The sequence below is a fragment of the Ascaphus truei genome, chromosome 19 (genome assembly GCF_040206685.1).
Source record: "Ascaphus truei isolate aAscTru1 chromosome 19, aAscTru1.hap1, whole genome shotgun sequence".
Taxonomy (NCBI): domain Eukaryota; kingdom Metazoa; phylum Chordata; class Amphibia; order Anura; family Ascaphidae; genus Ascaphus; species Ascaphus truei.
This window is the reverse complement of record NC_134501.1, coordinates 13,762,840-13,788,621: the sequence shown is the minus strand read 5'-3', so window position 1 is coordinate 13,788,621 and position 25,782 is coordinate 13,762,840. Positions and strand designations below refer to the sequence as shown.

The 25,782-nt window shown below is 42.4% G+C and overlaps 2 protein-coding genes across 8 annotated transcripts in view; one reads left to right on the top strand and one right to left on the bottom strand.

Annotated features, from left to right (window-relative positions):
* Nucleotides 1-8,521, top strand: part of ATP2C2 (ATPase secretory pathway Ca2+ transporting 2) — a 61,292-nt gene extending 52,771 nt beyond the window's left edge. The window contains exons 24-27 of the mRNA XM_075577216.1: nt 968-1,115; nt 1,700-1,795; nt 4,054-4,195; nt 8,124-8,521. Coding sequence (XP_075433331.1) covers nt 968-1,115; nt 1,700-1,795; nt 4,054-4,195; nt 8,124-8,242 — 505 coding nt within the window. The 3' untranslated portion in view covers nt 8,243-8,521. The remainder of the gene's footprint in view (nt 1-967; nt 1,116-1,699; nt 1,796-4,053; nt 4,196-8,123) is intronic.
* A 2,591-nt stretch (nt 8,522-11,112) lies between these two features.
* Nucleotides 11,113-25,219, bottom strand: MEAK7 (MTOR associated protein MEAK7). Of its 7 annotated transcripts, none has more exons than XM_075576682.1 (9): nt 25,120-25,219; nt 24,585-24,650; nt 22,140-22,391; nt 20,143-20,373; nt 19,105-19,249; nt 18,340-18,783; nt 13,833-13,951; nt 12,433-12,612; nt 11,113-11,530 (listed from the first exon to the last, which is right to left on the bottom strand). In XM_075576682.1, exons 3-9 carry the CDS (start codon nt 22,281-22,283, stop codon nt 11,417-11,419), a joined length of 1,377 nt encoding a protein of 458 aa, XP_075432797.1. In that variant the 5' UTR covers nt 22,284-22,391; nt 24,585-24,650; nt 25,120-25,219; the 3' UTR covers nt 11,113-11,416. The 7 variants fall into 7 exon arrangements, with proteins under 7 accessions (XP_075432797.1, XP_075432796.1, XP_075432798.1 ...); XM_075576681.1 differs by having other exon boundaries at nt 24,592-24,650; nt 25,120-25,218; XM_075576683.1 differs by lacking the exon at nt 24,585-24,650 and having other exon boundaries at nt 25,120-25,211.
* Nucleotides 25,220-25,782: the final 563 nt, after the last annotated feature.

Below are 25,782 nucleotides of genomic sequence, written 5' to 3'. Positions count from 1 at the left end.
TGTCACTACCGGTCTATCCTTTCCGTCTCCTATCCTCCGTCACCCTACGCGTTTCATAAATGTTTAAAGACATTTTTTTTTAAATAATTAAATGTCTTTAAATAAACATTTGTATTGTTTGTAGAATTTGTCAAGATCCATGTGATATAGTCACATTAAGGATTTTTTTTAGGTTTAAAGATGTCATGTTAGGAACGATAGGGTTAATTAATAGAGCTATTTAAAGCTGGTTGAAGAACAAGAGAACATTGAACCCCTGAGGAAGCAGGAACTGCCTGTGAAACGCATCGGGTGATGGAGGATAAGAGCCAGGGACAGACCGGAAGAGGCCGCACTCCCGCAGAGACTGTCAACTTGGAGGCAGCTATATGTGAGATGGGAGAATTTTGCTGTTCCAGTTGGCTCCTACGTTTTAAACAAAAAGCTTTAACGGATAACCACACTGTGAGTGCCTCTCGTAGCCCCCATCTCTTTGAGTTCTATTTTTGTTTAAACTTACTTCACTATACTGTAGTTTTTTTCCTTTTTCTCTCCCCGTTCTCTGCATTGAGGTTGCGCTCGTCTCTCTCATTTTTTTGACGTATTCGTTCATCAAAGCTGGAACTCTTATTTGTCAACAAAAGTATAAAAATTATATTTAGAAAAAGAAAAGGTACCTTCTAGCCCATATTCCACTGCATAGGAATTGTTTCTTTTTTTTGCGTGTCAAGCAATTCCTTACAACACAGCACAGCCGTTGTTTTGAATGCATCGTTCAGTGTCTTCGTACAGGAGAACAGCATACTGTGTTATACTGTGCTTTTAATGCTATACAAGTAGAACTGATTATGCTTGTGCTAATACATCAGTGATTTCACACACAGGAGTTCAAACTTGTTTCTGCTTTGCCAGTTCTGATGTAAATGTCATATCTTATGAGCTGTTCTGTTTGTTTTTTTTGCAACACCTGCCATTTTCCTTTCCCCAGTTTGGGAGTCGAACCCGTTGATAAAGATGCCATCAAACAACCACCCAGGAATGCCAAGGAAGCAATTCTCAGCAAAGCCTTGATTCTGAAGATCTTACTCTCAGCTGCTATTATCATTAGTGGCACCCTCTTTGTTTTCTGGAAGGAGGTCAGATATCAGTTATACCTAATTATTTCCGAGGGAAAAGCTGGGGGATAATGATGTGTGCATCTGTATAGTGACTGAACCTTACAATGCAGGTCACGGGAAACAAAGCAGGCCATCAAACTAGAAACACTAAATTCTGTGGTTAAAAGCAATTAGGGGCTCAACAACCCATCACCACTCTAGGATGAAGATATTAAACCCAACAGATTTGCTCATTGATGCTTCCAAAACATATAGGATTGTTCTGGCAAAGGCTACAGTTTAGAGCTTGGACCTTTTGTATATCGCAACGGAGGGATAGAAAAATGTGTAGTACATTCTTAGCAGTACAGTAAACTGTTGCCCTACATTCTCATCTTGTAAGAGGGATAGTGCACTCAAGATTGCTTTGTTCTTGACTTCTATAAAGATTGCAAGGTTGGACTGCTCTGCTTTCCTGCAGTTTACTTTTCATGTCTTTGGCTCATATTCGTGTATTGTATCTAGTACCTGTGTATTTAACATTAGATGTAGACATATCATAAAACACTGGTCATTATGTAACAAGAAGAAAATAATGCATTGTTTCTTTTGCAAACATACAGATTCCTGATGGAAAAGTAACCCCAAGGACCACAACAATGACGTTCACCTGCTTTGTGTTTTTTGACATGTTCAACGCATTGTCGTGTCGGTCTTTGGTAAGAGAACCCCTGGGTTTGGCTATAATGTTACATACAAACTAAATACACACACACACACCACACACACCACACACACACACACCACACACACACACACCACACACACACACACCACACACACACACACCACACACACACACACCACACACACACACACCACACACACACACACACCACACACACACACACACCACACACACACACACCACACACACACACACCACACACACACACACCACACACACCACACACCCACACACACCCCCACACCACCACACACCACACACCACACACCACACACCACACACCACACACCACACACCACACACACCACACACACCACACAGGGGCGAGAAAAAGTTTGTGAACCCCTTATTATTTTCACATATTTCAAACCTAAAATGTTATTAGATCTTCATCTAAGTCCTAATAATGGATGCAGATAACATGGTCAATCAAATGACACAAAAATATGATACTTTTTCAACATTTCTTGATCCACACGATTATACATTCACTATCCATGTGTGAAAAAGTATGTGAACCTTTAGATTCAGTAGCTGGTGGCGCCCCCTTGAGCAGCAGTTACTTCAACTGCGCATGTCCTGTAACTGCTGGTCAGTCTCTCACATCGGGTGTGAGGAATTTTGTCCCATTCCTCCTTACAAAACTGCTCCAACTCAGTCATATTTGAGGGCTTCCTTGCATTGACAGCTCGCTTCAGGTCCTGCCACAACGTTTTTGATGGGATTTAGGTCCAGACTTTTACTAGGTCATTCTAAAACGTGGAATTTCTTCTTCTGCAGCCATTCTTTTGTAGATCTGCTTGTGTGTTTAGGATCATCGTCTTGCTGAGTGACCCAGTTTCGCTTCAGCTGCAGGACAGACGGCCTGACCTTCTCCCCTAGAATCTTCTGATAAAATGCAGAATTCATGTTTGTGTCAATGATGTCAAGTCATCCATGTCATGAGGCAACAAAGCAGACCAAAACCATTAGACTCACAGTAGGGATGAGGTTCTTCTGCAGTTTTGGTTTTCGCCAAACATAACATTTCTCATTGAGGCCAAAAAGTTCTACATTTGACTCATCTGTCCACAGAACATTGTTGCAGAAATCTTATGCTCTTTGGCGAACTTCAGACGGGCAGCAATGTTCTTTTTAGAGAGCAGTAGTTTCCTCCTGGCTATCTTTCCATGAACACCATTCTTGTTTAGTTTTTTCCGATAGTTGAGTCATGAACACTCACATTAGCCAAAGCGAGAGTGGCCTGCAGATCCTTGGATGTTACTCTGGGGTTCTTTGTGACTTCCTGGATGATTTGCTGGTTTGTTCTTGGAGAAATTTTGATAAGACGACCACTCCTGGTTAGAGTGACTGTGGTCTTCAACTTTCTCCATTTGTAGGCTAACAGTGAATTGGTAGAGCCCCAAATTCTTAGAAATGGTTTTGTAACCCATTCTAGATTGGCGAGCATCAATAACTGCTTCTCTTACACCACACACACACAGAGATTTCTTTTGATCGTGGCATGACATGTTTCCACACACCGATATAGTGAAGACCAAACTCACAAAGTTTCTGATCTTTGTGTAGCGTGGGGCCTCCCAAACTCACACCTGAATATCTACCTAATTATTTAAACACCTGATTCTAATTATCCCCTTTAATTTAGCAGATTAAACCAGCGTTTCACTTCATTTTTCACATGCCCGGACTCTTCATTACTCATTGTTTGTCTAATTCATCCATAATTTTATTGTAAAAAACATGGAATTGGTTAATATAAACCCTATTGGATATTTAAGAAAAGACTTGTTTTGATTCAAGAAGGTTATCATGGTAAAACTATGGAATTTCTGTAATTATCATTATGGTTCAAAGTTTTTCTTGCCTCTGTATACACACACACACACACGTTCCAAGATTTCAAATTATAAGGCAAAATATTTTATTTTAGCATGACCCGAAAAAGCAATTCTATGCTTACGTTTGTTTTTGCCCCCAGAAAAGATTCTATAAGATTTTTTCCCTGTAATAATTCAGAGCTTCCAGTGGGACCAGGAACATTACAAGCATTTAAGGCTCCGTCTAATTTTTTGGCAAATAAATATTTCTATATTTGAGAGACGCTTTTTTTTCCTCCCTACAGATTTAAACTCCTTTGCTGCTAGAAACGACTGTAATCCACACACAGTACAACCAGCCAAGTACTAATCTGAACACAACCTTTATGCAGCTCTTATTGCCTTTCAGAATAAAACTATATTTGAGATCGGCATTTTCAAGAACCGCATGTTCTGGTATTCGGTGCTGGGATCCATCCTGGGACAGATGGCTGTAATATACATTCCTCCTTTACAGAAAGTTTTCCTAACGCAGAATCTACATGCATTAGGTAAGCTTCTGAACACCTTCATAGAAGCACAAACACTGTGGGTGTTCACATAATGGGTGTTCACAAATCTCTACATATTGATCATTTACGTTTTCTAGTAGGAAGCAGTCCTAGCCGACATTTTAGTCCGAAGAATGTATCAGTAACCCAACCATATAATTGCATGCAACTGTTTGAATTTTGCTTCATAAGCTCAACCACGTTCAATCATACTGTCACGGGGAGCCTCTGTGGGGTTGGAGGTCCTGTTGCTGGGACAGACCAGCAGGCGGGTAGCGAGAGTCCGTGAACAGGCCGAAGACAAAGGTAAGCGGCAGAGAATCAGTCAGAGTGGTCGAGGCAAGCAGCCAACGGTGGTCAGCTACAGGCAGATGTCAGGACTGGAGAGAGGCATGCGAGGAAGGCTCAGAGCAGGGTCTGGTACACAGCAATAGCAAAATAGACTAGGCAAGATGCAGCAAGCTCGAGTACTGGGATAAGCACAATAAACAGGCACAGAGGAACAGGAAGGGGAGGTTTACAAAGGGCTGTCTGCTGATGAGGAATAGGTTCTGGTAGGGAAGTAATCAGAATCCTCGGAGTGTTGTGTGCAGGAATCAGCAGCACGTAACAGCAGCCCTGGTAATAGACGGGGAGAACTCCAAGCTGGGAGCAACGGGGACCAGGGTTCAAGTCCAGCGACACGTACAATACAGTTTCCTTTAAGGAATAGTTGCCAGATCATAAATAATATAGAAAATAAGGTAGAATCTTTACACACATAATTCACAGGTGTCATCACGCTATATCAAGACAAATTTCCCTAGCCAATTCCAATCTGGCTTTCGCCCCAAACACTCCGCCGTAACTACCCTGCTAAAAGTTTGCAATGAAATCCAGTGTGGAATGGAACGGGGACAACTCACTGGTGCAATATTCCTAGATTTTGCAAAGGCTTTTGACACAGTTGATCATGCTATCCTGCTTAACAAACTCCAGAGCTCTGGAATAGGGAAGCATGCTTTAAACTGGTTTCAGTCCTACCTATCAGGTAGATCCCAGCATGTGTCCATCTCAGGCTCTAACTCCAACCCCCTGGATATCACCTGTGGCGTCCCGCAAGACTCTGTTCTGGGGCCCCTACTCTTCTCAGTGTTCATCAATGATCTTCCCACAGCTTGTAAGGAAGCTTCAATACACATGTATGCAGATGACACAATCCTATATGCACACAGCCATAGCCTCTCCGACCTTGAACACGTACTTCAGTCTGACTTTTTGAAACTCGAAAACTGGGTTTCCCAAAACAAACTGTTTTTAAACACTGACAAGACTGTAACAATGGTATTTGGGACCAAGACTAAATTTTTAAAGCTTCCAGCGACTGAGCTCCAGATTAGAACCAACACTAACACCACCCTAACTCCTGGTACTAGTTTTAAATACCTGGGCATGTGGTTGGACTCCCACTTAACATTTGGAATGCACATTGATACCCTGGCAACCAAGACCTATGCCAAACTAGGGGTACTTTACAGGAACAAATCCTCCCTAAGTCTCCTGGTCAGAAAGCGTATCGCACAGGAGATGTTAATGCCAATTATTGACTATGGAGACATAGTATATGGCTCGGCACCTCAAACCCACCTTCGCAAACTTGACACCCTCTACAATTCAATTTGTCGTTTTGTTCTCCAATGCAACTATAACACACATCACTGCGAAATGCTCAAAGAACTAGATTGGTCATCACTTGAGTCTAGGCGCAAAGTTCACCTTTCCTGTCTTGCCTTCAAATTCTTTATGGGCAAGCTACCCAGCTACCTGAACAAGCTCCTCACCCCTACCACATGCAGCACCTATCATCTGAGAGCAGACTCCAAAAGACTGTTCATGGTCCCAAGGCTCAACAAAGTATCCGGACGTTCCTCCTTCTCTTACCGTGCACCCCAAAACTGGAACGACCTACCAGAGACTCTCATCCACAACCAGTTTACGTTCTTTCAAATCTAAGGCTGTCACACATTTTAATCTGGTCTGTAACTTTCATACGCCCATAATATTTATTATCTTTAACTGTGCATGCAATGTCTTGTATATAATGTATACCCTGTTCATTTATGTAACTATTTGTAACCATGTATTATTTGTCTTAACTCTGTGCCCAGGACATACTTGAAAACGAGAGGTAACTCTCAATGTATTACTTCCTGGTAAAATGTTTTATAAATAAATAAATATCCTATAACTGCTTTGTTACTTAGTCATGTTATACATAGATTGAAAACTCTTAAGAGTTCTTTTCAGATAAAAAAATTGTTGGATTTGAGAATTTTGACCCTGAAACTTTGCCAAAACATGTTTTAGTTTCCACTCGAAGTAGATAACGTGCAGGCACAATGGTCTTCCAAATCAGAATAAATGTAATGAGCCAAGAAGATCCAACACTTTTGGCTGCTATAATCAGCCTTTGTCAAAGTGAACTATATCAGGGGTGCGCAAACTTTTGTGTGCCCAAACTTTTGTGTGCCCCCTGCCTGCTCTCCCCCCTTACCTTTTCTCTGGTGTGTTCTGACGTCCTGCTGCGTTGCCATGTGACGCGCCGCCGGAGACCAGGGACTTACAGAGACCTCGCACACTCCCCCGGCATTTAATTTAAATGTTGTGGGGAAGAGCGCAAGGCCTTTAAGCTCCGCACCGCCTCCCCCCCCCCAGGAAATTTTGCGCACCCCATAACTACATAATAAACACCAATACACAACCTAATTACCTGCCATGCCACCAGTATTTGCCTCCAGAGGCCATCGAGTATGATGTCAGAATGAAAGCGCTGCCTCACACGTGGTGAAGGCATCAGTTTGTGGTTGACATGGCGACCGGAGCAAACGCGAGGCGTCACCCATCGTGCATGTAGCTCATCTTCACAAAGGCCGATTACAGCAGCCGAAATGTTGGATCTTCTATGCTTATTAAATATATTCCGATTTGGAAGTCCATTGAGCCTGTAGTTATACTCACTGGTTATTTGTTTTTTTTTGGTAGGGAGGGAGACACTCTGCTAGATATCGCTTATAGTATGAAGCACCAGTATGTTTGCGCTCTCTGATCCCTTTTTGATTGAGTGCCTACATCATCCTTTAGTGCGGTCATAGTTTCCACTCTCCCCATATCATTTATTCCTTTATCCCTCTCAAAGTCTTGTACATAAGTTCGATTTTGGTTATGAGTCATATTAAATTCTCCCAACTTCAGGCTAAAGCTCATAGTATGTGTAGTTTACTTGCGTTCCATTCTGATATTTACAAAGATGCAGTGAACCAGGACTGCCAGATGGACCGGCTATTGGAAATGTCACAACGTTTAAGAAGCCTTCACACTAATTACTTTGATTTGCACTGTTAGGGAAACAAAAAAGTAGTAATCCTGTGTCTAATTGAATGATTGCCTGATTCTCCTAAATACAAGGTACATAGCGCTGAGCCAGAACTTGAATATTCTGAATCCAAGATGTAGGAACAGAAAAGGATTGATCCTTTAATGCAACTCCATTCTTTAAAAAAAAAAAAGTAAGATGTGTATATAACAAGGAAAGGCATTTCATACCTTCTCTAATTTCAAAACACTTCCATCATATTTTGGAGAAATAGTTCTTTTGAACAGGAGGCTGCTGGTGGATGTTAACACTTTTTTTTTTAATGTATATGATTAGGACAAAAAAGAAAAGGTGATAGCGATTTTGTGTGCAAGACGGGGACTGTTCTCACAAGCTTATATACTCCGCTCAATGATCACAACTCCTTCCTGTACCTTTTCGCCTTTTCAGTGCTAGAGAAGCCAGCAAAAGTTGTTGGTGTAAGAGGGCTAAGAAATCCTAATTGTAAATAGGATCTCTGACGAGATAAAAGTCTACTCACACATGCATTGTGTCTCTCTCTCTCTCTCTCTGCAGACCTGCTGTTTTTAACTGGACTTGCATCTTCGGTCTTCGTAGTGTCAGAACTAATAAAAGTCTGTGAGAGGCACTGCTGCAGAAAAAAGACTGTGAAAGTTCTCGAGGAAGAAATATAAACGAGCTACTGGTGTATCCTTGGCACCTGTTCTTCCCGACACTGTGACCCCACGACGTGATTTCTAATGTGTCACTCGGCAAATGCCACGTTTCTTATTTATGTTAAAGTTGACGTTGTGTTTTATGGAAGGGAAAAAAAAACATTACCTGGCATGATCATCGGAAAGACCTGCGAGATGCAGCATTTTTTGATCACTCACGAAAACATTCTTTTTTTTTTTGTACTTTACATAATTCACTTAAAAATAAAGACTAATCATTTATTTTTTAAATAATAATATCTACTCTGGAGCTTATTGTGCAAGTGTGCTTCAAAGTCCCTGCAACACAGAACAGGATACCATGTTCAGAAGAGGCAGGAGCTACCCCCACCTGCTTTCCCCTCCCTGTAAAAGGAAAGCAGAGGGTCCCGGGAGCAGGATCGTGCTGATTTTATCTCAGAAGACGCCCTGGTTAACGCAATACATGCCGGGAAAGGTAGCACCGGTATTTCCGCATATTACAATCACCCTGGTTATGCAGGTCAATAGGAAGCCACAACGGATGACATTGTGATTTCCTAATGCCCAGTGTGAAGCGTGAGATTTAAAACTCCCATTTTGTTTCCCCAGATGGGAACGGCACCAGAGCTACCTTTACAGTTCTGTATATCGGGATCTAAGGGTTCCCAGGGGCTGAAATTAATGCTGCTCAGTTCCAGGGATTCTGCTCCTCATCCATGTAAAAAAAAAATGGGAGGGCCCCTTTTAAGTTCAACCTTTTGGGTGATGGAGGGGCCGTGGCAACTACCCCTCCAACAAATCACGTGGCCACTCCTCAGAGCAATCGTGATATCGCTTCATCTGGAAACGGAAGTTCTCCGCTTCCATTTTCCTGCGTGTCAAATGAAGCGCAGAACCTGATGTCCCTGGGAAATGCGTCCAGGATGGGCATGCAGCAGCCAATACACCGATGGGGCCCCTAGATTGCCAAACCACCTGGCGTACAGACAGCCCTGGGGCACCATTTGTGTAGCAAAGCACACCGTGTATGCATGTCATTCAAACAGCTTAAATAAAGAAAAAAGTAGGGGTTACTGTACCTCTAGATGCTTCATGGAGGTGTCATCAGCCTACCCCCAAAATGTATCAATACTAAAATCCTGAGTACTCACAATAAGCAAAAATTGTCCATTTGAAATGAATTCAGGCAAACTCATGGACAAACGTTTCAGTCCGCTAAGACCTTTATCGGGTTAGATTTTGGGTCAATCCTGGGGAAAGCCGAAGGGTTAAAGTTTAAAAATGCTTCAAATGTTATCTTTTTCTGCCTATGTGCATTTTCTGTTGGGCGAGGCTATGTTCCCTGGATGACACCTGCTCCGCAGTGAGCAAACAAAAATATACTTAGAAGCACTTTGCGCCATCAAAATGTGCCATTAATCATTGAAAAATGTTCTTTCCACAGGGAGAATAGCACCATTTAGTAACTTTGGTGCACTTTGCTTATATCACTTTAATTGACAAGTAAATAGATTCTGCTGGTGCACTATATACCCCGTACAGTATGTCCTGTCCTGGCTTACGTGGGTTCTAAGAGAACAAACACCAAATCTTTCAGAGTAACACCAGTACCCAAACCCCCATAATCATTGAGAATTCAGAGCGGGGGAGGGGTGGAGGATCCTAATTGATCGAATGGACAGCAGGCAGTATGGACGATATCTTAGAGTTCTAGAAAAGCAACAATCCGCTACTGGCTGTTATTTCTATTCCTAAAACACAGCGTGCTGCTCTAATATCAAAGTCCTGCAACAGCAAGAGTTAACGAGCAAAAATGTCAGAAAAATCACTTTGCCACATGAGACGGCAGATTTTCACCAAATGTCAATATACAACAAATGGAATTTTGTTTCCAAAACATTCAGCAACTATCTTCCTGGATCATGTATACCAGTTACTATTAAATAAATATATACAGTATATGGCATTATTTGTTAAATATTTGGAAGTATTTCTCAACCCAATTCTTAAGAGTCTATTTTTGAATGAGTACTACGTTAATACAATATCTGTACAACTATTACGCAAAACAGATATTCTAAAGTATAATGTTAGCAATAAGTCATGAGGCTGCCTATTATGCAGGACAGTGACGTATTTTAAATACAATACCAATGCTGCTTTTGTTGAATCATGAATACTTATGTCACTGTTCTGAATGCAGCTAACTGTTCATCAGTGTATATAATGCACAGGGATTAGACAAAGTGTGCTTGTGCCAATGACGCCGCTTACTCCAGGTAAGTGGCCGAGTTGGTGGATCTATAGATGCCAACAATACTGGTAGCTTCCAACTATCGGTGTATACCGGTGGTCATACGCTCCTAATCTTTAGTCTGATGGAGAGAGACTTCAACACATCCAGCAACTGTTTAGCGCAATTACTCAGTAGAAGGTCCTCAGAGCATCTCCTGCTGGTAAATTTGGGATTACAATCGTGAGAGAGTAAGAGGACAGCTGTAAGGCTGAGATTACTCACAGCGTGCGTGCACATGGCGCACTCCTGCCGCTGCCACGATGTGTGAGCTGTGGTTTCAGCAATGTTCAGGCGTGGCATCATGTTAGCGGGTCACATCTCATTGGCTGAACTGCTCACGTGGCGCAGCCGTCGCTTGAAAAGAAAATGCTTGGTCTTTTCAAAACACGCTCGTGCCATCGCTCTGCGTCGTGCGCGCACCAGGGGAGCTCTCATAGGGATTGGCAAGTATATCCTTGTCGCACCCGCGAGCAACAACGCGAGGAGTATATACGCGGCCTAAGACCCAGAAGCACCAGAGATCAGGTACCACTATTTAAAAGTGAATTATCAAGTAAGTGAGCAATGAAGATTTCATTATTTGGTCAGCTGTTTATTTAAACTGGGGAGGCACTTGCCAGAATTAACTCTTAAACACAGCTTATTGAAGGTTAATTGCAAGGTCGGTAGTTTTTGTGCTGGTGCAATAAAAAGGCATTAAAAAACTGCATGGAACTGACTTTTTTCATTCATGTTCAACAACTAAAACCTAGTCGGGGTTACTTAATGTAAGAAAATGTAAGATCCATAACTCTGGAGGGGTTACAATAAAACGAGCGTACTGTAAAGTCTGCGCCTTGCATGTTTTCGGTGTGTGCGAAACGCGCAACTATATTTTAATCATCTTCATCTTTATCTCTCAGTCCTTCGCTCTGGCGTGTTCTGCCCATCATTTCAAGCAATGCCGTGGCCTCAGGGTCTGCATCCAAGACGCTTTTTTTATTTGTGGACTGAAAAAAAAAAAAACCTCATTAAGTAAAAACTGTTTTTAGAGAGAACAGGCGCACTTGCTCAATCTGACTCTGGTAGCTGAGACATATGGAGATAAATGACTAATTGTAGGCAGCAGAAATACACCCGATATAGTATCCACTAGCTCTGCCACTAAGTCTACATGTATACGGTGTGCTCTTTTACATACCTAGAGAAGCCAAGCTTGATTATTGGTGTCTACAACAGATCTAGGCAGGAATATTTTGGGGCATCTTTTCAACCATGGGTCACCTAGCCCAGGGGTGTGCAATCTTTCCCTGCCTGCTTCCCTCCCTTCTCGCGCCGCCCTCCCTTACCTTGTCTCCGGTTCTCTGCGTCAAATGACGCCGCGTCAACGAAGACAAGGTAAGTGAAGTTGCAGAGGCCTCACGTGATCCACCGACATTAATTAACAATGACTTGGGGAAGAGCGCGGTGCCTCTGCAACCACCGCGCCCGCCCCCCCCCCCCCCTGCAAAATCATGCGCGCGCACCCCTGACCTAGCCCATGACTTTACCCATTCCGATTCTACTTACATGTGCTACTGAATGTTCCTTGCACCACCTTAGACCGTTCCAGGAGCAGTAAATATTTTATTATGGAAAAGACCTTTTCTTAGCCATCCAAGAAAGAGTAGGTATATCAATAAAATGTATTCTCAGCAAGGTACAGGAGGAGTGGGATAACATAAGATCATGATTGGAAGGTGGCAGGCAAAGAAGAAACATCAGGACGAACTACTTGTAGCCAGGTAAATTCTGTCAACACTGCAAGGACCTGCAAAGTGTGAACCCCATCTGCATGTACAATACACAGTGAAAGTAGGTTTGGGCAATAAGAATATTTCCAGTAGCAATGCTGACATTGCTTCCCACTTACCAGCAGATGTTCTGGGAGGTCTCCAACTGCCCAGACTTCTATGGCATCTATGGTGAAGTCCTCTTTGGCTGAGAGCTGGGGACTATTGTATGTAGTACACCTGGGTTTGGCCTTGCTATGTCCTCTTCCAAAGTCACTGTCTATCCAAAGTCCAAAGTAATCATGCTGACCTCCCATTCCCTGCAAATTAGTAGTCTATGAGATCATCAACATTACATATATAATGTTATAACAGTAACTCGCACCATCGCCATCCACATTATAAGCACTGCATCTAATGTAGCAGATATGTGGAAGGACCTATGTACAGCAGCACAGATTGCTGTTCTCATGATTCTGACTGTTGTGCAAAGTGAATGTTCTCCCATTCTAAATTCATTGCCAGTAATTGGTACCAGCATTGGCTATTTTGTGGGGCATAGAAATACTTTTTCTGTGACTAAACCGATCTTGCAGTAGAGTGTTATTCTGCGCTTTGTTCACATTTCACAATTCTAGACCTATATTTTTAAACACATTCAAACAATAATACTTGTGGTCTCCACATTTTCAGATCAATGAAATCACTAGATTATTAGCAAAGATAAGAAAGCATAGAGACGCTGGGGTATGTACAGTAATTTGGCATCAAACTTCATGGATTGAGTGTGTTGCAAATGTTTCACGCCTTTAAGGAAATATAAGCAAAGGGCAGCTATTTCCCTATATCATCACACCGATAGGGTATTAATATCAACAAGTTCGTTATTGAATGAGTGACAATGGAGCGACAAAAGTCTAAAATGGACTATTTTTTAGGACCCGCTGGTTCCGGAGACACTTACCGGTGTAATTACTGGTGTTTCCTGAGAGGATTTAAATGGCCGTCCAATAGGAAGCTACAAGAGCTGATGTTGCGGTTTCCTATTGGCCCGTAAGATTTGGCAGCCATCTTGTTTCCCCTGAAGGGAACAGAGACGCCTGTAATTACACTGTAAGTATCTCAGAAACCATGGGGCCCTGGACTTAAAAACAGAACAGTTCCCCTGCAGAGGCCCCTCCTGTTCCAATGCTGGAAAAAATCATCGTTGACGCGTAATTGCCGCTTTATTACAATTTTATTACAAAACAAAAACATCAACTAGGAGCTCAATAAAACTCCTTGAGCTTCCTGACCTTGGCAATGAAGGGCAAATATATCTGCATACTTATGTGTCAAACTATCCATTCTGGAGGCTTCTTACACCAGTGTGTCATTGTGCTCAGATAATGACAATGTTTCTATTACTGAGAGGGCTCATGGGTTTATCAACATGTTCTACCAATAGGTCTGAGCATGTATACCGCACACAATGTAAACACTTTGCCTCCGCATCATATTTACCAAAACGACATTCTTACATACACATCTACGTACTCACCAGTCCGTTTGGCATAGTTTGCTGGCCGTAGTTCAGGTACATGTAGTGATCGTTGTACCCCGTGTACGTGTGCACATCAAGACGCGGCGAGATGGAGAACAAGAAGCATCTGCTGTCTCCTGTTAATTACAACAGTGAAATAAATAGATGTCCCACATGCAAAGAAAACACAATCCCTTTACTCTGCAAAGGGCGAGATTATAAAACTAAAGGCGTTAGGAAACAGGCATGTGATGGGTGGGAGAAGCAAAGCAACGCTGAGCTCCTCTGCCAATCGGAAATCACAAAGTATCGCCTTAGTAATTAGGCAGCATCTCTTCCGTACACTTCTAACACCTTTGTTGCAGGGATTCATATATAATCCTGAAGCCATTAAGTGTTTCATTCCATTATCTATTGTTTTGGCAAGGTTTGTTTCATAAGGACACGTGCAAAGACCAGAACAGACAACTCCAAGCTATCTATTAAGGGAAACGAACATATATGATACCAAACTGCTGTAATTACTAGGTGGGACCAAAACACGAAAACAAACTCCAGGATCTGACCAATTCTTTATTTGTACAAATGTGTACGTATGTACAGCTATATCTATCGAGTAGAAGGGAGACAGCGTACCAACGGTAAGTAGGCGTAATTGTAATATGAAAAACAAAGTATCTAACACTTATAATTCATAACTTGACAAGCCACTCGACACAAGAGGTTCCACTGTATGTAAGGTGATACAACGGAGACCCTGTGCACTGGGTCACCGGGAAACCCACGTGTGCCTCTGGTCTTATGTGGATTACGTCAGTTCTGATGCAAGACGTGAGGGACGTAACGTCAAACATGATATCCCGCCCCTCTATATACCCACAATTGTTTCATTACTTAATTGAAAACCACACATACTCCTAATAATTTCATTACACTTAACATCATGGCAATGCATATGAATGGACATACAGACCAAGTGACAGAGCAGACACAATAAACCACTGATAATAAAGTGATGAGTAATGTATTAATCTGTAAAAATAATAAGAAATGTGTAAGGTGTATGATTAAATTATGGAATCATAAGTCAGTGATTAATTGTGAGAAATAAATAGATGTAATAGATACTTCACTCTAAGGAGAGAGAATAAATTGTGATCAGTGTAAATCGGGTGATGAATATAGATAAGTGAGGAGGCATACGGACTGGAAAATATACGTATACATAAGGTCCAATTCAGATCCATAGGTCAAGTGTGATGATGTACACAACAAATCACAATGAAAAAAAAAAAAGTCAAAAGATTTAAAAAAAAAAAACAAAACAAAAAAACAAGTCTAAATAAAAACCATGATAAACAAGATTAAACAGTTGTCTAAAAACACAAACAAATTAAAGACAACAAAATGATGCAAGGAATGAACTCCCATATTGATGGATTTAAAGAAAAGAGGTGACGTCTACAAGATCATTGAAACCTTCAGGGGGCTTAGTTTGCAACCTGAAGATACAACACTGTTTTCGCTACAATAACCTCACCTCTTTGTCATTGGCCCGAATATTGTCTGCCACAGTAATTGTTTGCACAGTAGACACCTACAGTAGTACGGTTGGAGGTTCCGGGGAAGCATTGGAATCCACGTCTGCATCCATTGGTTTCTGTTAGACCTAAGGAATGCTAGAAGTGTTCACATTGTACAGCTTGCGGATTTATAAATACTCCCAAAAAGTTTCGAACAGGTTACTGCTGACACATTGGAGATTAACACATTTATCAATTGCAATACCAAACTGGTTGTTTAATTTACTTCAATTTGACTACTTCTTGCAGTATATTGATAAACCCATTAGAAGGTCTTAAGATTAGGATTTTCGGGCATCATAGAAACATTAAAAACATCAAAAAGAATTTTGTGGAGAAGGGTAAACCCCCTTATCTATTTGCGTGAACATTTCCTTAGAATTCATAATTGTGATCCGCAAGCTTTGCAATTTTAGCAATTGAAGCTGTGGCAGACATTATTCGGGCCAGTAACCTCTTTGGTGTCGAGCGGCTTGTCAAGTTCGGAATTGTAAGTTTTAGATACTTTTAAGATACTTTGTGTTTCATATTACAATGACTCCTACTTACCCTTGGTGCAATTTCTCTTTTCTTCTTGATGTCTTCAGATCCAGCTGGTTCTCCTTGGTGAGTGAGCGGAGCACTCGCACAAAAACACTTGCAGCAGATTGGGGCAAGTTTTTTCCCTAAAAAACGGTGTTGGAACATTAATATTTCTCATATAAAAGTAGTCTAGCGCACGTGGAACTGTATGTGAATGTGTATGTGTACACATATATATTTATATATATACACATACATATATACAGGAATACCCCAGTTTAAGGACACTCACTTTAAGTACACTCGCGAGTAAGTACATATCGCTCAATAGGCAAACGGCAGCTCGCGCATGCGCCTGTCAGCACGTCCTGAACAGCAATACCAGCTCCCTACCAGTACTGAAGCTGTGCGCAAGCGGGGAGACTATAGAGCCTGTTACACATGCGTTATTTACATCAGTAATGCACGTATATGACGATTGCAGTACAGAACATGCATCGATAAGTGGGAAAAAGGGAGTGCTTCACTTTAAGTACATTTTCGCTTTACATACATGCTCCGGTCCCATTGCGTACGTTAATGCGGGGTATGCCTGTATATATATATATATATATACTAGCTGAGAGACCCGGCGTTGCCCGGGATGTGAACCGTGAATAAGTATGTGTAAATGTTGTATTGTAAACTATTAATGTCATGTGAATGTTATGACAGTCACAGACACTTACACACTTACACACCCACACACTCCCACACACTCCCACACACTCCCACACACTGTCACACACTGTCACACACTGTCACACACTGTCACACACTGTCACACACTGTCACACACCAGCACCAACACCCGCTCCCCCCCCCCTCCTCCTGCGCAGGCTGACAGGGGGAAGCCGGGACCGGAGGGGCATCCCCCCTCCCATCTCCTGTCCCGCGGGCTGTCCCGCGGTGACAGGGGGAAGCCGGGACCGGGGCATCCCCCCTCCCATCTCCTGTCCCGCGGGCTGTCCCGCGGTGACAGGGGGAAGCCGGGACCGGGGCATCCCCCCTCCCATCTCCTGTCCCGCGGGCTGTCACGCGGTGACAGGGGGAAGCCGGGAACGGAGGGGCATCCCCCCTCCCATCTCCTGTCCCGCGGGCTGTCACGCGGTGACAGGGGGTAGCCGGGACCGGAGGGGCATCCCCCCTCCCATCTCCTGTCCCGCGGGGTGAAGGGGTGAAGATGCGCTGATGCAGCGGCCATTTTGTATTTTCCGCGACCGCGTTATAACGGGGTTTACGACAGGAAGGCTTTATTTTAACGGTTAAGCAGTGTGTCGCATGAGGCTGAAGGTGAGTCGGGGGGGGGGTGTTTGTCGGGGGGGGGTGTTTGTGGGGGGTGGGTTTGTGGGGGGGGGGTTTGTGGGGGGGTGGGGTGGGTTTGTGTGGCACCGGAGTGTTTTTGGAGTGTTGTGTTGCAAGGTATATGAATTAATTTGGTGCAGACAGGAAGGCTTTATTTTTCCGGTGAAGCAGTGTGTCGCATGAGGCTGAAGGTGAGTTGTGTTGTGTCCTGCGGTTTTCAGGTACTTACACAATATATATATAGAGATTCCTTTTGGTGGTAGCAGCCGGTGAGGGTTTAGTGTGTTGGGAGGTGAGAGGGTTTAAGTGCGTTCAGAGATGAGAACTGTGAAGCGTCGTCTCCCAGAGCAGTGAGAGTTAGGTGCGTTCCCAAAGCTCAGTGAGGGCTGGGAGAGTGAGGCAGTGGTGAGGTGTGCGGGGGCGGGCCAAGGGGGCCTTGAAACAGTGGTGTGAGTGTGTGAGGCCAATGAGAGGTGTGTGGGGGCGGGCGGGGCAAAGGACCAATGAGATTGCCGCTAGGGACAGGGAACACACCAGGGAAACATACATACATACAAAGCTTTCAAAAATATATAGTAGATGCATATATATATATATATATATATATATCACACATACACACACACACACACACACACACACACACACACACACACTTGTAATCAAATAAAACTTGAAAGCAGCAATCTGGGCTGATTTTTGTTTTTGCACATTATTTTTTTATATATCTTTTCTTGCCTTTTGCAACACTGTTTTTAATTTTTCTATGTGATGCTCGATTCGGGAGATACAAGCGTTTTAAAAAAAGAGAATTTTTTTTGTAGTGATAAAGCATTTTTAGTAATCCCACACCACCTACACACAAGCTCTTCACACGGACGGGTTCATAACCTATTTCCTGCTAAAACAGACAGAAGTAGCTCACGTCCATGCCAACTGTAAGGAATAGTATGTCCTAACAGCAAGCCTTGATGTTACCACCAACGCATGAACAAGCTCTTTCATTTCAGAAACCAAACTGACCTCAGACTATTGCTTTCCAGAGGTTGGGAAACAAGGGGGAAAAAAACGCTTACCTTGAAACTGTGGTTTCACCTCCCAAGTCTGCGATGCAAAACCTCCAAAAATAAACCCATCAGAGTCCTTTAAGACCAACACACATTGACCCTGCGCCTCTATGTGCCCACATAGCTGTGAGAAGCTCTCCCCATGAACCTGGGAGGAGAAGAGGAGGCGCCACATGTGCTGCATCTCGAAGGGGAGGTGAGAGTTCAGGTACATGACCGATGGAAGATCTAAAAGAGTGACAAAGGATGTCTTCTTGGCCATCCTCTTGCATTTTGGGACCAAATGGCTGATGTCTTTTTGAAGCTCTGTTTGGTGTTTTATGATGGATAAGCCCAAAATCACCACGACCCTGACAAATGTGGATATAATTGGGACTTTATACAACCAATCTTCAATGGATGCTCTTGACCAGGAAGAATCTATAAACTCAGGTTCTTCAAGGCTTTGCCCATCTGAAAAAGGAGCAAAAACAATACAAACAATAGTATTCAATAAGCTGAGACGTCACTTCCCTGTGGTGGAGAAGATTTAAGTCCCATTCATTTGAATAGAGCCGAAATCTTCCAGTCCTGGGAAGCAACTTCACATACTGAATAGGGGTCTTATTTAGAAGTCGAATTGCAATGAATTGTGGATAAACAGTGAACAAAGAAATACTGGTCGTGTCTCTGGTCTGCCAATTAACCACTTAACTGCCAGACGCACATCCAAGACATTAACACAGTGTTACTGAGACCCCTCTAAAGGAGCAGTTTTGATGTGCAGAAAGTTACCTGTAGGTTTTAACTGTGACAGTAACTGTGAGGCCAGGGTCCTAGCTCCTGAATCACTGGCTTGCATGTTCTCCAAGGCCCAGCCATTCAGGAGGTTTCTGTTCTTCACCACATGCACCACTGAAGCTATCAGATCCTCTGAAAACTGGCATAGGAAATGAAAGGCAGAAATGGTCTCTTACGCTCAGTATATACAGAAATGGAGAGGGAAAGTAAGCTGCTTTAAAGAAGGATTTTGATGTGTGCGAGTCTAGATAGTAAATATGGAAGAGCAAGAGTCCAGCTAGTTCATTCAATAATTACACTACAGAAGGAATGTGATTCTGATTTCACACAGGCATACGGATTAAAAAAAAATAATAATAAATAACTGTAACATGGTAAAATACTATTCTCAATCTCTTTACAAAGTGTGTGTGCGCGTGTGTAATATATATATATATCAAATAAAAAGATCACTTGTGAGCACATTCACATTGTCTGTACCCCTGCCTTTCACTATTACACACACACACACACACACACACACACACACACACACACACACACACACACACACACACACACACACACACACACACACACACACACACACACACACACACACACACACACACACACACACACACTTTATTAAAAAATATATGTTGTTGGAAAAAAACCTGAACAGAAATTTTGAGGGATGCTTTATACATGCAAGAAGTCTTTAGAAAAAAAAATCTATTTTAGGATTTGAGGATAAACGTATTTTGAGTATATTCTAAAAAGGACTTGATTCATAGAATGTGAAGACAGGATAACGGAGAACACACACTGTATGCTGCAAAGCCATCTTCCATTTGCCTTGGGAAGTTTTAGGACCCATTCAAATGAATGAAAACTGGGCAGAGGGAGTCTCCTGCTAGTGGAATAGCTCAAAGACTGAGCAAACGTTCCCGGGTTCCAAATGTGCAATCCTGATACTGTACTACAAATATTCAGTACAGAGAAAACCCAGAATAAAAACAATAAGAATAAAACAAACCATCCAAAATTCACCTGCTGGAGCTGACTCCCTTTCACTTGCTCGCTCTCAGAATTCAGCATTTGAAAGATAATACAACTTTTTTCTTCTGCCGTTCCCCTTAGTAGATCTGCGAGGAACAGGCCAAATTGCTCCTTATTGATCTCTTCAGGAGGGGCAGAGCCCTTTCCATTCACATTAACACTTTGTATGCTGCTGAAAATCCGCATGGTCATACTCTCTGGTAAGGAATTCCCAAGGTACTCCTAGGGCAGAGGTAAATTCGTAGGTTTCAATGCAGGTAAAGGGAATTTAGCAAAGAGACAGTTAAATAACCAGAGTCCTGCAGGCAAATGTATCCCCTAATAAAAGGAGATCATTATTTCCGCTGTACTTTAAAGCAGCAAATCTCCTCCAGGCTCAGAGTTTAACCCTTGCAGTGCCATCATGACATACCTGGTTATCTGGCACCTCACAGGGCCCTTATGATGTACCAGGTAAGTCATGGGAACGAGCTAGTTTGCCAGTGGATAATAGGGGTGACTTCCAATGAAGCCGCCAGCCCCATGGAAGTGAAGCACCCTCCACTTCTGTTTCCGGCATATGGGCGCCAATCACATCATGTGATCGCTGAAAGCCCGGCACTGTAACAGTTAACCCATAAATGTTAGCATCTTGCCCCCTAAGTTCATTTGTTTTGTCATTTTCTCTCTCTATGTTTACACTGCACTGTGCTCTGGGGAGAGCTTCAATTCACTTTCAGACACTTCATTTTGAAAACGCTTGTATCTCCTGAACGGAGCACCACATTAAATATATATATATATATATAATATATATATTATATATATATATATATATATATATATATATATATTATATATATATATATATATATATATATATATATATATATATATATATATATATAATCTGCACACAAAAAAACGGCGAAATTGTTATTCTTTTTAATTACATTTTTAAAATAATCTTATCAGAAATTTGAATTAAAATAATAACTTTCAAAGTACAAATCCACATTACCCCCAACCCCCCCCACCCCCCAAAGTTAAGAAAGGCACAGGAAAAGAAAATACTGTTAAACTGTTCAGCGCCTTGCTTCTCTTTACATCGTTTGCATTTCTACTTTAATAGTGTATATTTTATTGAAATGTGTTTGAAAACAGAATACCATGGATTGGGTGTAATTTTGTCTACTTGCCCTCCTTATTAGGAATGTGGCTTCCTTAGAGTATAGCAATCCTGTAAGCGGGTATATAACACTCAGACAGGGTATCTAAAGAAAAAAGGCTCATATTTGATAAAAGTCAATTGCCTGGGACAGTAAAAAAATATATAATTATAAAGAAAAATATATCATCTATTGTAAACTGGGCAATGTTCAAGATAACAAACACACAGATACCCAGCAAGCTCTCACAAACTCCCCAAAATTACAACAATATATATGTATAAGTGTCAAAAGGAGTGCTACTGGGCACGGCTAATTGTATAAAACAAGTAACAAAGAAGTCCAGAACAACATCCAATGTGAAAAAAATACACAGTATATATCTCTTGAAAAAGGGGTAATTTAGTTAACCATTTGGCCAAAGCGTATAAGCCTGCGAGCCACTTTCAAGGCATGACCATAATATCGCAGGTCCTAACAATAACTGATTAAAATCCTTATTTACCTCTATAATTAGAGGAAGGATGGTCCTGGCATTGAACCCGTCACAACCAGCTGCTTGAAAAGAAAACCTGCTTACTTGGACAGTGGGGAGGGGGCGTTGAAGATGCAGTGTAAGCAATTCAGTGGCTAAGCAGCCTGTAACTATCTCCAGTGTACGACCCATCTTCTGCTACTACTGCAGGGGTACAGAACAGCAAAGGAGAATTTACCTGTCACCATGCGCAACAGATAATATATTCAGCTTTTACTGTAACCAAACTCCAAGAAAATAGCATACAATTATTATTCTACATTCATTCAGCCTTCTTTAACCTCTTAATAAACCGTATCTCTTGCCTTGAAAGCCTGTAGGCCCACAGAATTCTTGGATGTATCCTTTGCCCGACACAAGTTCTCAAAGGCTTGCTCAAACTCGGACTGTTCTTCAGGAAGGATCCTTGACAGCCGTTTCTGGTAGGATGTGCTCTCTGTGTTTCCCATGTCTGCTCATGCGGGAAACAAGCCGGACGTAAAGGCCAATGAAAAAATGTTACAACTGCTTCGGATGGAAACTGCAAGATCTGACCCGTCTGCAAGACCTTGTATTGCCTGAAATTATATTTAGAGACAAAAGTACAAAGCATTAATACAAGAGGGGAAGCATTGGAGCAGCAGTCCAGGTTGCATTTCCTGCATTTTTTTTATTTATTTTTTTGTAGGATTGAAGCAAGCGGTCTCCGGGGGTGTCATCCCAATTAATTTCATCTCCATGGACCCCTTGCTTCCCAAGATACTTACCTCTGTAAGGACGTCGGTAGCAGCTCCGGCTAAGCAGTGTGTGCCTAATGAAACGGTGGGTTAGATGTCACGCTGGTCAATAGTAAGACGTGACGTCATCCCTTGCGGCTTCCTATTGGCTAGCGTGAACAGGACCTATAAACAGCACAGAGATACCAGCACCCCCTACAGAGGTAAGTATCTCTGCAAGCAGGGGGTTCCTGGAGCTGAAATGAATGGTGTTTAGCTCTAGAGATCCTCCTGCTTCAATCCTACAACAAACAAAAAAGGAAGACATGCAACCTGGACTTTAAAGCCAACAGGCAGAATGAATGAGACATCAATATGACATATGCTAGGCCAGGGGTGCCCAAACTTTATTGTTTGCACCCTCCCCGCCCCTCCCTCCACCCCCTGCTCTTCCCCCCCCCCCCCTTACCGTTCCTCTGGCAGTGGCAGCATCATTTGACATCACGTTGCCATTTGACTCCACGCCGGAGAGCAGGTAAGAGACATATACAGGCCCCGCGCGTTCCCCCGGCATTTTATTTAAATCTAAGTGCCGCGACACCCCTCCAGAAAATTTCGTGCCCGCAGTTTGTGTACTGCTGTGCTAGGCAATCTTCAAACTATTAGCAGCCCTCACCCTAACCCTACTTCAAATCAAAATACTTCGTTAAAATTGAAATGCCACCCTATGGCAATACTTATTTTAGGCCGCTGACTTCATCATAATAGGTCAGTGTTTTTCAACCGGGGTTCCACGGGCATTGCTAAAAGGTTCCCTGCAATTTCGTTTCGTCATCAGTGATGGAGCAATCGCATGATCGGAGTGCAAGAGGGGCCGTGGTACTCTGACCCCGAGGGGCCCCCAGATCTCAAACGGTTAATAAACAAGAGGCATAAAAAGAGCAGGACATGCTCAAAGGGCAAATTACTAACAGGCTTCAGGGGGTTACATGGTTATGTAATACACTGAAGAATCCTCTGGTAGTTAGATGTATAACGTGAAGAGTTGTGCTCAAAAAAAAATCACGAGGCTCTATAAGCAACTTGTTGATATAATATATAAATGTCCAGATGCTATCAAAATGTCCAGTATATATAATAATTAGTGTTGGCCTGAGAGGGATATGTGCTGAGTGGTGTCCACCTGACAACCACAAATTGAGACACCAATAAACACCCAATCATAGACAGGCAATATCTAGAACAATTTGAAGCTGTTAACAGGATATATAACTATGGCCCGTTACCTGCCAGCTTCCATAACCATCCAAGCCGTGCAGTCTGACATATAAGGAGATCCAAAGATATAGGGGTCATGCACTAAGCAGTGATAAGTGCTTTTAAGTGAGATAAATGCCTTTATAGCGTGATACTGTCTGCTATGAGATTCACAAAGCAGTGATAAGTGCTTTTAAGTGGGAAAAAAAGCCATTATAGCACGATAATGCACGGTTATCACTGCTTTGTGAATCTCACAGCAGGCAGTATCACGCTATAAAGGCATGTATCTCACTTAAAAGCACTTATCACTGCTTTGTGCATAGCACCTAGAAAACCCACTTATCACTGCTTAGTGCATGACCCCCATAGTGTGTGACAGAGCACAGCCACGTGTCACACACTATATCTTTGGATCTCCTCTGGTACTTAGGAAGTGTGCACAATGGTTGGGAAATGTTGAACTCCCAGCAGTATTTCTGCATTTATGGACTTTGCATAATGAGCCCTGAAAGAACAGGACGGAGCAAAAACGTGCCTTTATTCACCTTTATTTACAGGTGACAAAGCAGCCTCACATAAGTCATTCAATGGAAAGTGCAGAGGCCACTCAAGGACTTCCATCCATAAATATTTACTGTCATTAAAGTCTCCTGGGTGTGTGCTTTATAGGGTTAGTCCTAATGTGAACAGCGCTTTGGGATTTTAATCTTGAATAACAAGGGACAGTTTTCACACAGCTAGCTGCGGCCATTGTGGTGACAGAGCCGCGTTCTCTGCCAGGCGCTTTCTACTTACTACCAACCTTTCCTGCTGCTCATCAGATATCCTGCTAGGTCAGAGCTTGTACACCATGTTATAGTCCTAGAGGTAAATAATGCCCGTGTTAATACTCCATGTTATAGTCCCTGAGTAACTTAAATGTCCCTGTTTATACCCCATGTCACAGTCCTAGAGGTAAATAATGCCCCTGTGTAAACCCCATGTCATAGTCCTAGAGGTAATGAATGCCTCTGCTTATAACCCATGTCTCAGTCCTAGAGGTAATGAATGCCTCTGCTTATAACCCATGTCACAGTCCTAGAGGTAATGAATGCCTCTGCTTATAACCCATGTCACAGTCCTAGAGGTAATGAATGCCTCTGCTTATAACCCATGTCACAGTCCTAGAGGTAAGTAATGCCTCTGCTTATAACCCATTTCACAGTCCTGGAGGTAATTAATTCCTGTTTCTATCCCATGTCATAGCCCTAGAGGTTATTCCTGTCCCCCGTTTATAGCCCATGTCATAGTCCTAGAGGTTACCCCGCAGACCCCCTGCAGCCTCACTCACCTGACCACAGGCCGGGTAACCGACACTTGAAACCGCCCACTCCGAGTGACGTCACCAAATCGCACCCACCAACATCTCCCTTAACCACGCCCACAACACATCGCCAATCAGCAGGGGGTGGGAGAGAGAGTGGGCGTGACTTTGTGGGGGGGGGGGAGGGGCGCGCGCCCGTTCCGGGGAGTCGCGTGCCCGTCCCGGCGAGTCGCGAGTTGATGGGTCCTAGTGCTATACCAATATGGCTATGTAGCAGGTTAATTAGTATGACAAAAAAAATAGCAAGCTGAAATAAACCAGCTGTCAAACTAGCATAAAAACAAATCATTTAAAGGCTTTCCCTTTTACTCAAATCATTTAAATGTTTCCCTCTCAAGAACATCATACACATGTGAGTGAATTATCAAGAACATCATACACATGTGAGTGAATTATCAAGAACATCATACACATGTGAGTGAATTATTATTATTATTATTATTATTATTATTATTATTATTATTATTATTATTAGAAACATATGAAAATTCTCATCAGGAAGATTAATGGGTTTGCAATTGGGTTAAGATTTAAAAAAAAAAAATCAGGATTAAAGAAAACAAAATTAAAAATATATACATTTCAGCTAAATATTAGTGACTTTTTCTCATAATTTAGAACTTTTGGACA

Excerpts from the sequence above, each read along its gene's own strand:
- MEAK7 (XM_075576679.1), bottom strand. The coding sequence starts at position 21,966 with ATGGGTCGTACACTGGAGATAGTTACAGGCTGCTTAGCCACTGAATTG. Across the intron at positions 20,374-21,804 it reads TCCTTCCTCTAATTATAGAG|GAGTACCTTGGGAATTCCTT; the intron begins GTAAATAAGGAT and ends CCTCTGCCCTAG. Across the intron at positions 12,613-13,832 it reads AAACTATGCCAAACGGACTG|GGAATGGGAGGTCAGCATGA; the intron begins GTGAGTACGTAG and ends ACTAATTTGCAG.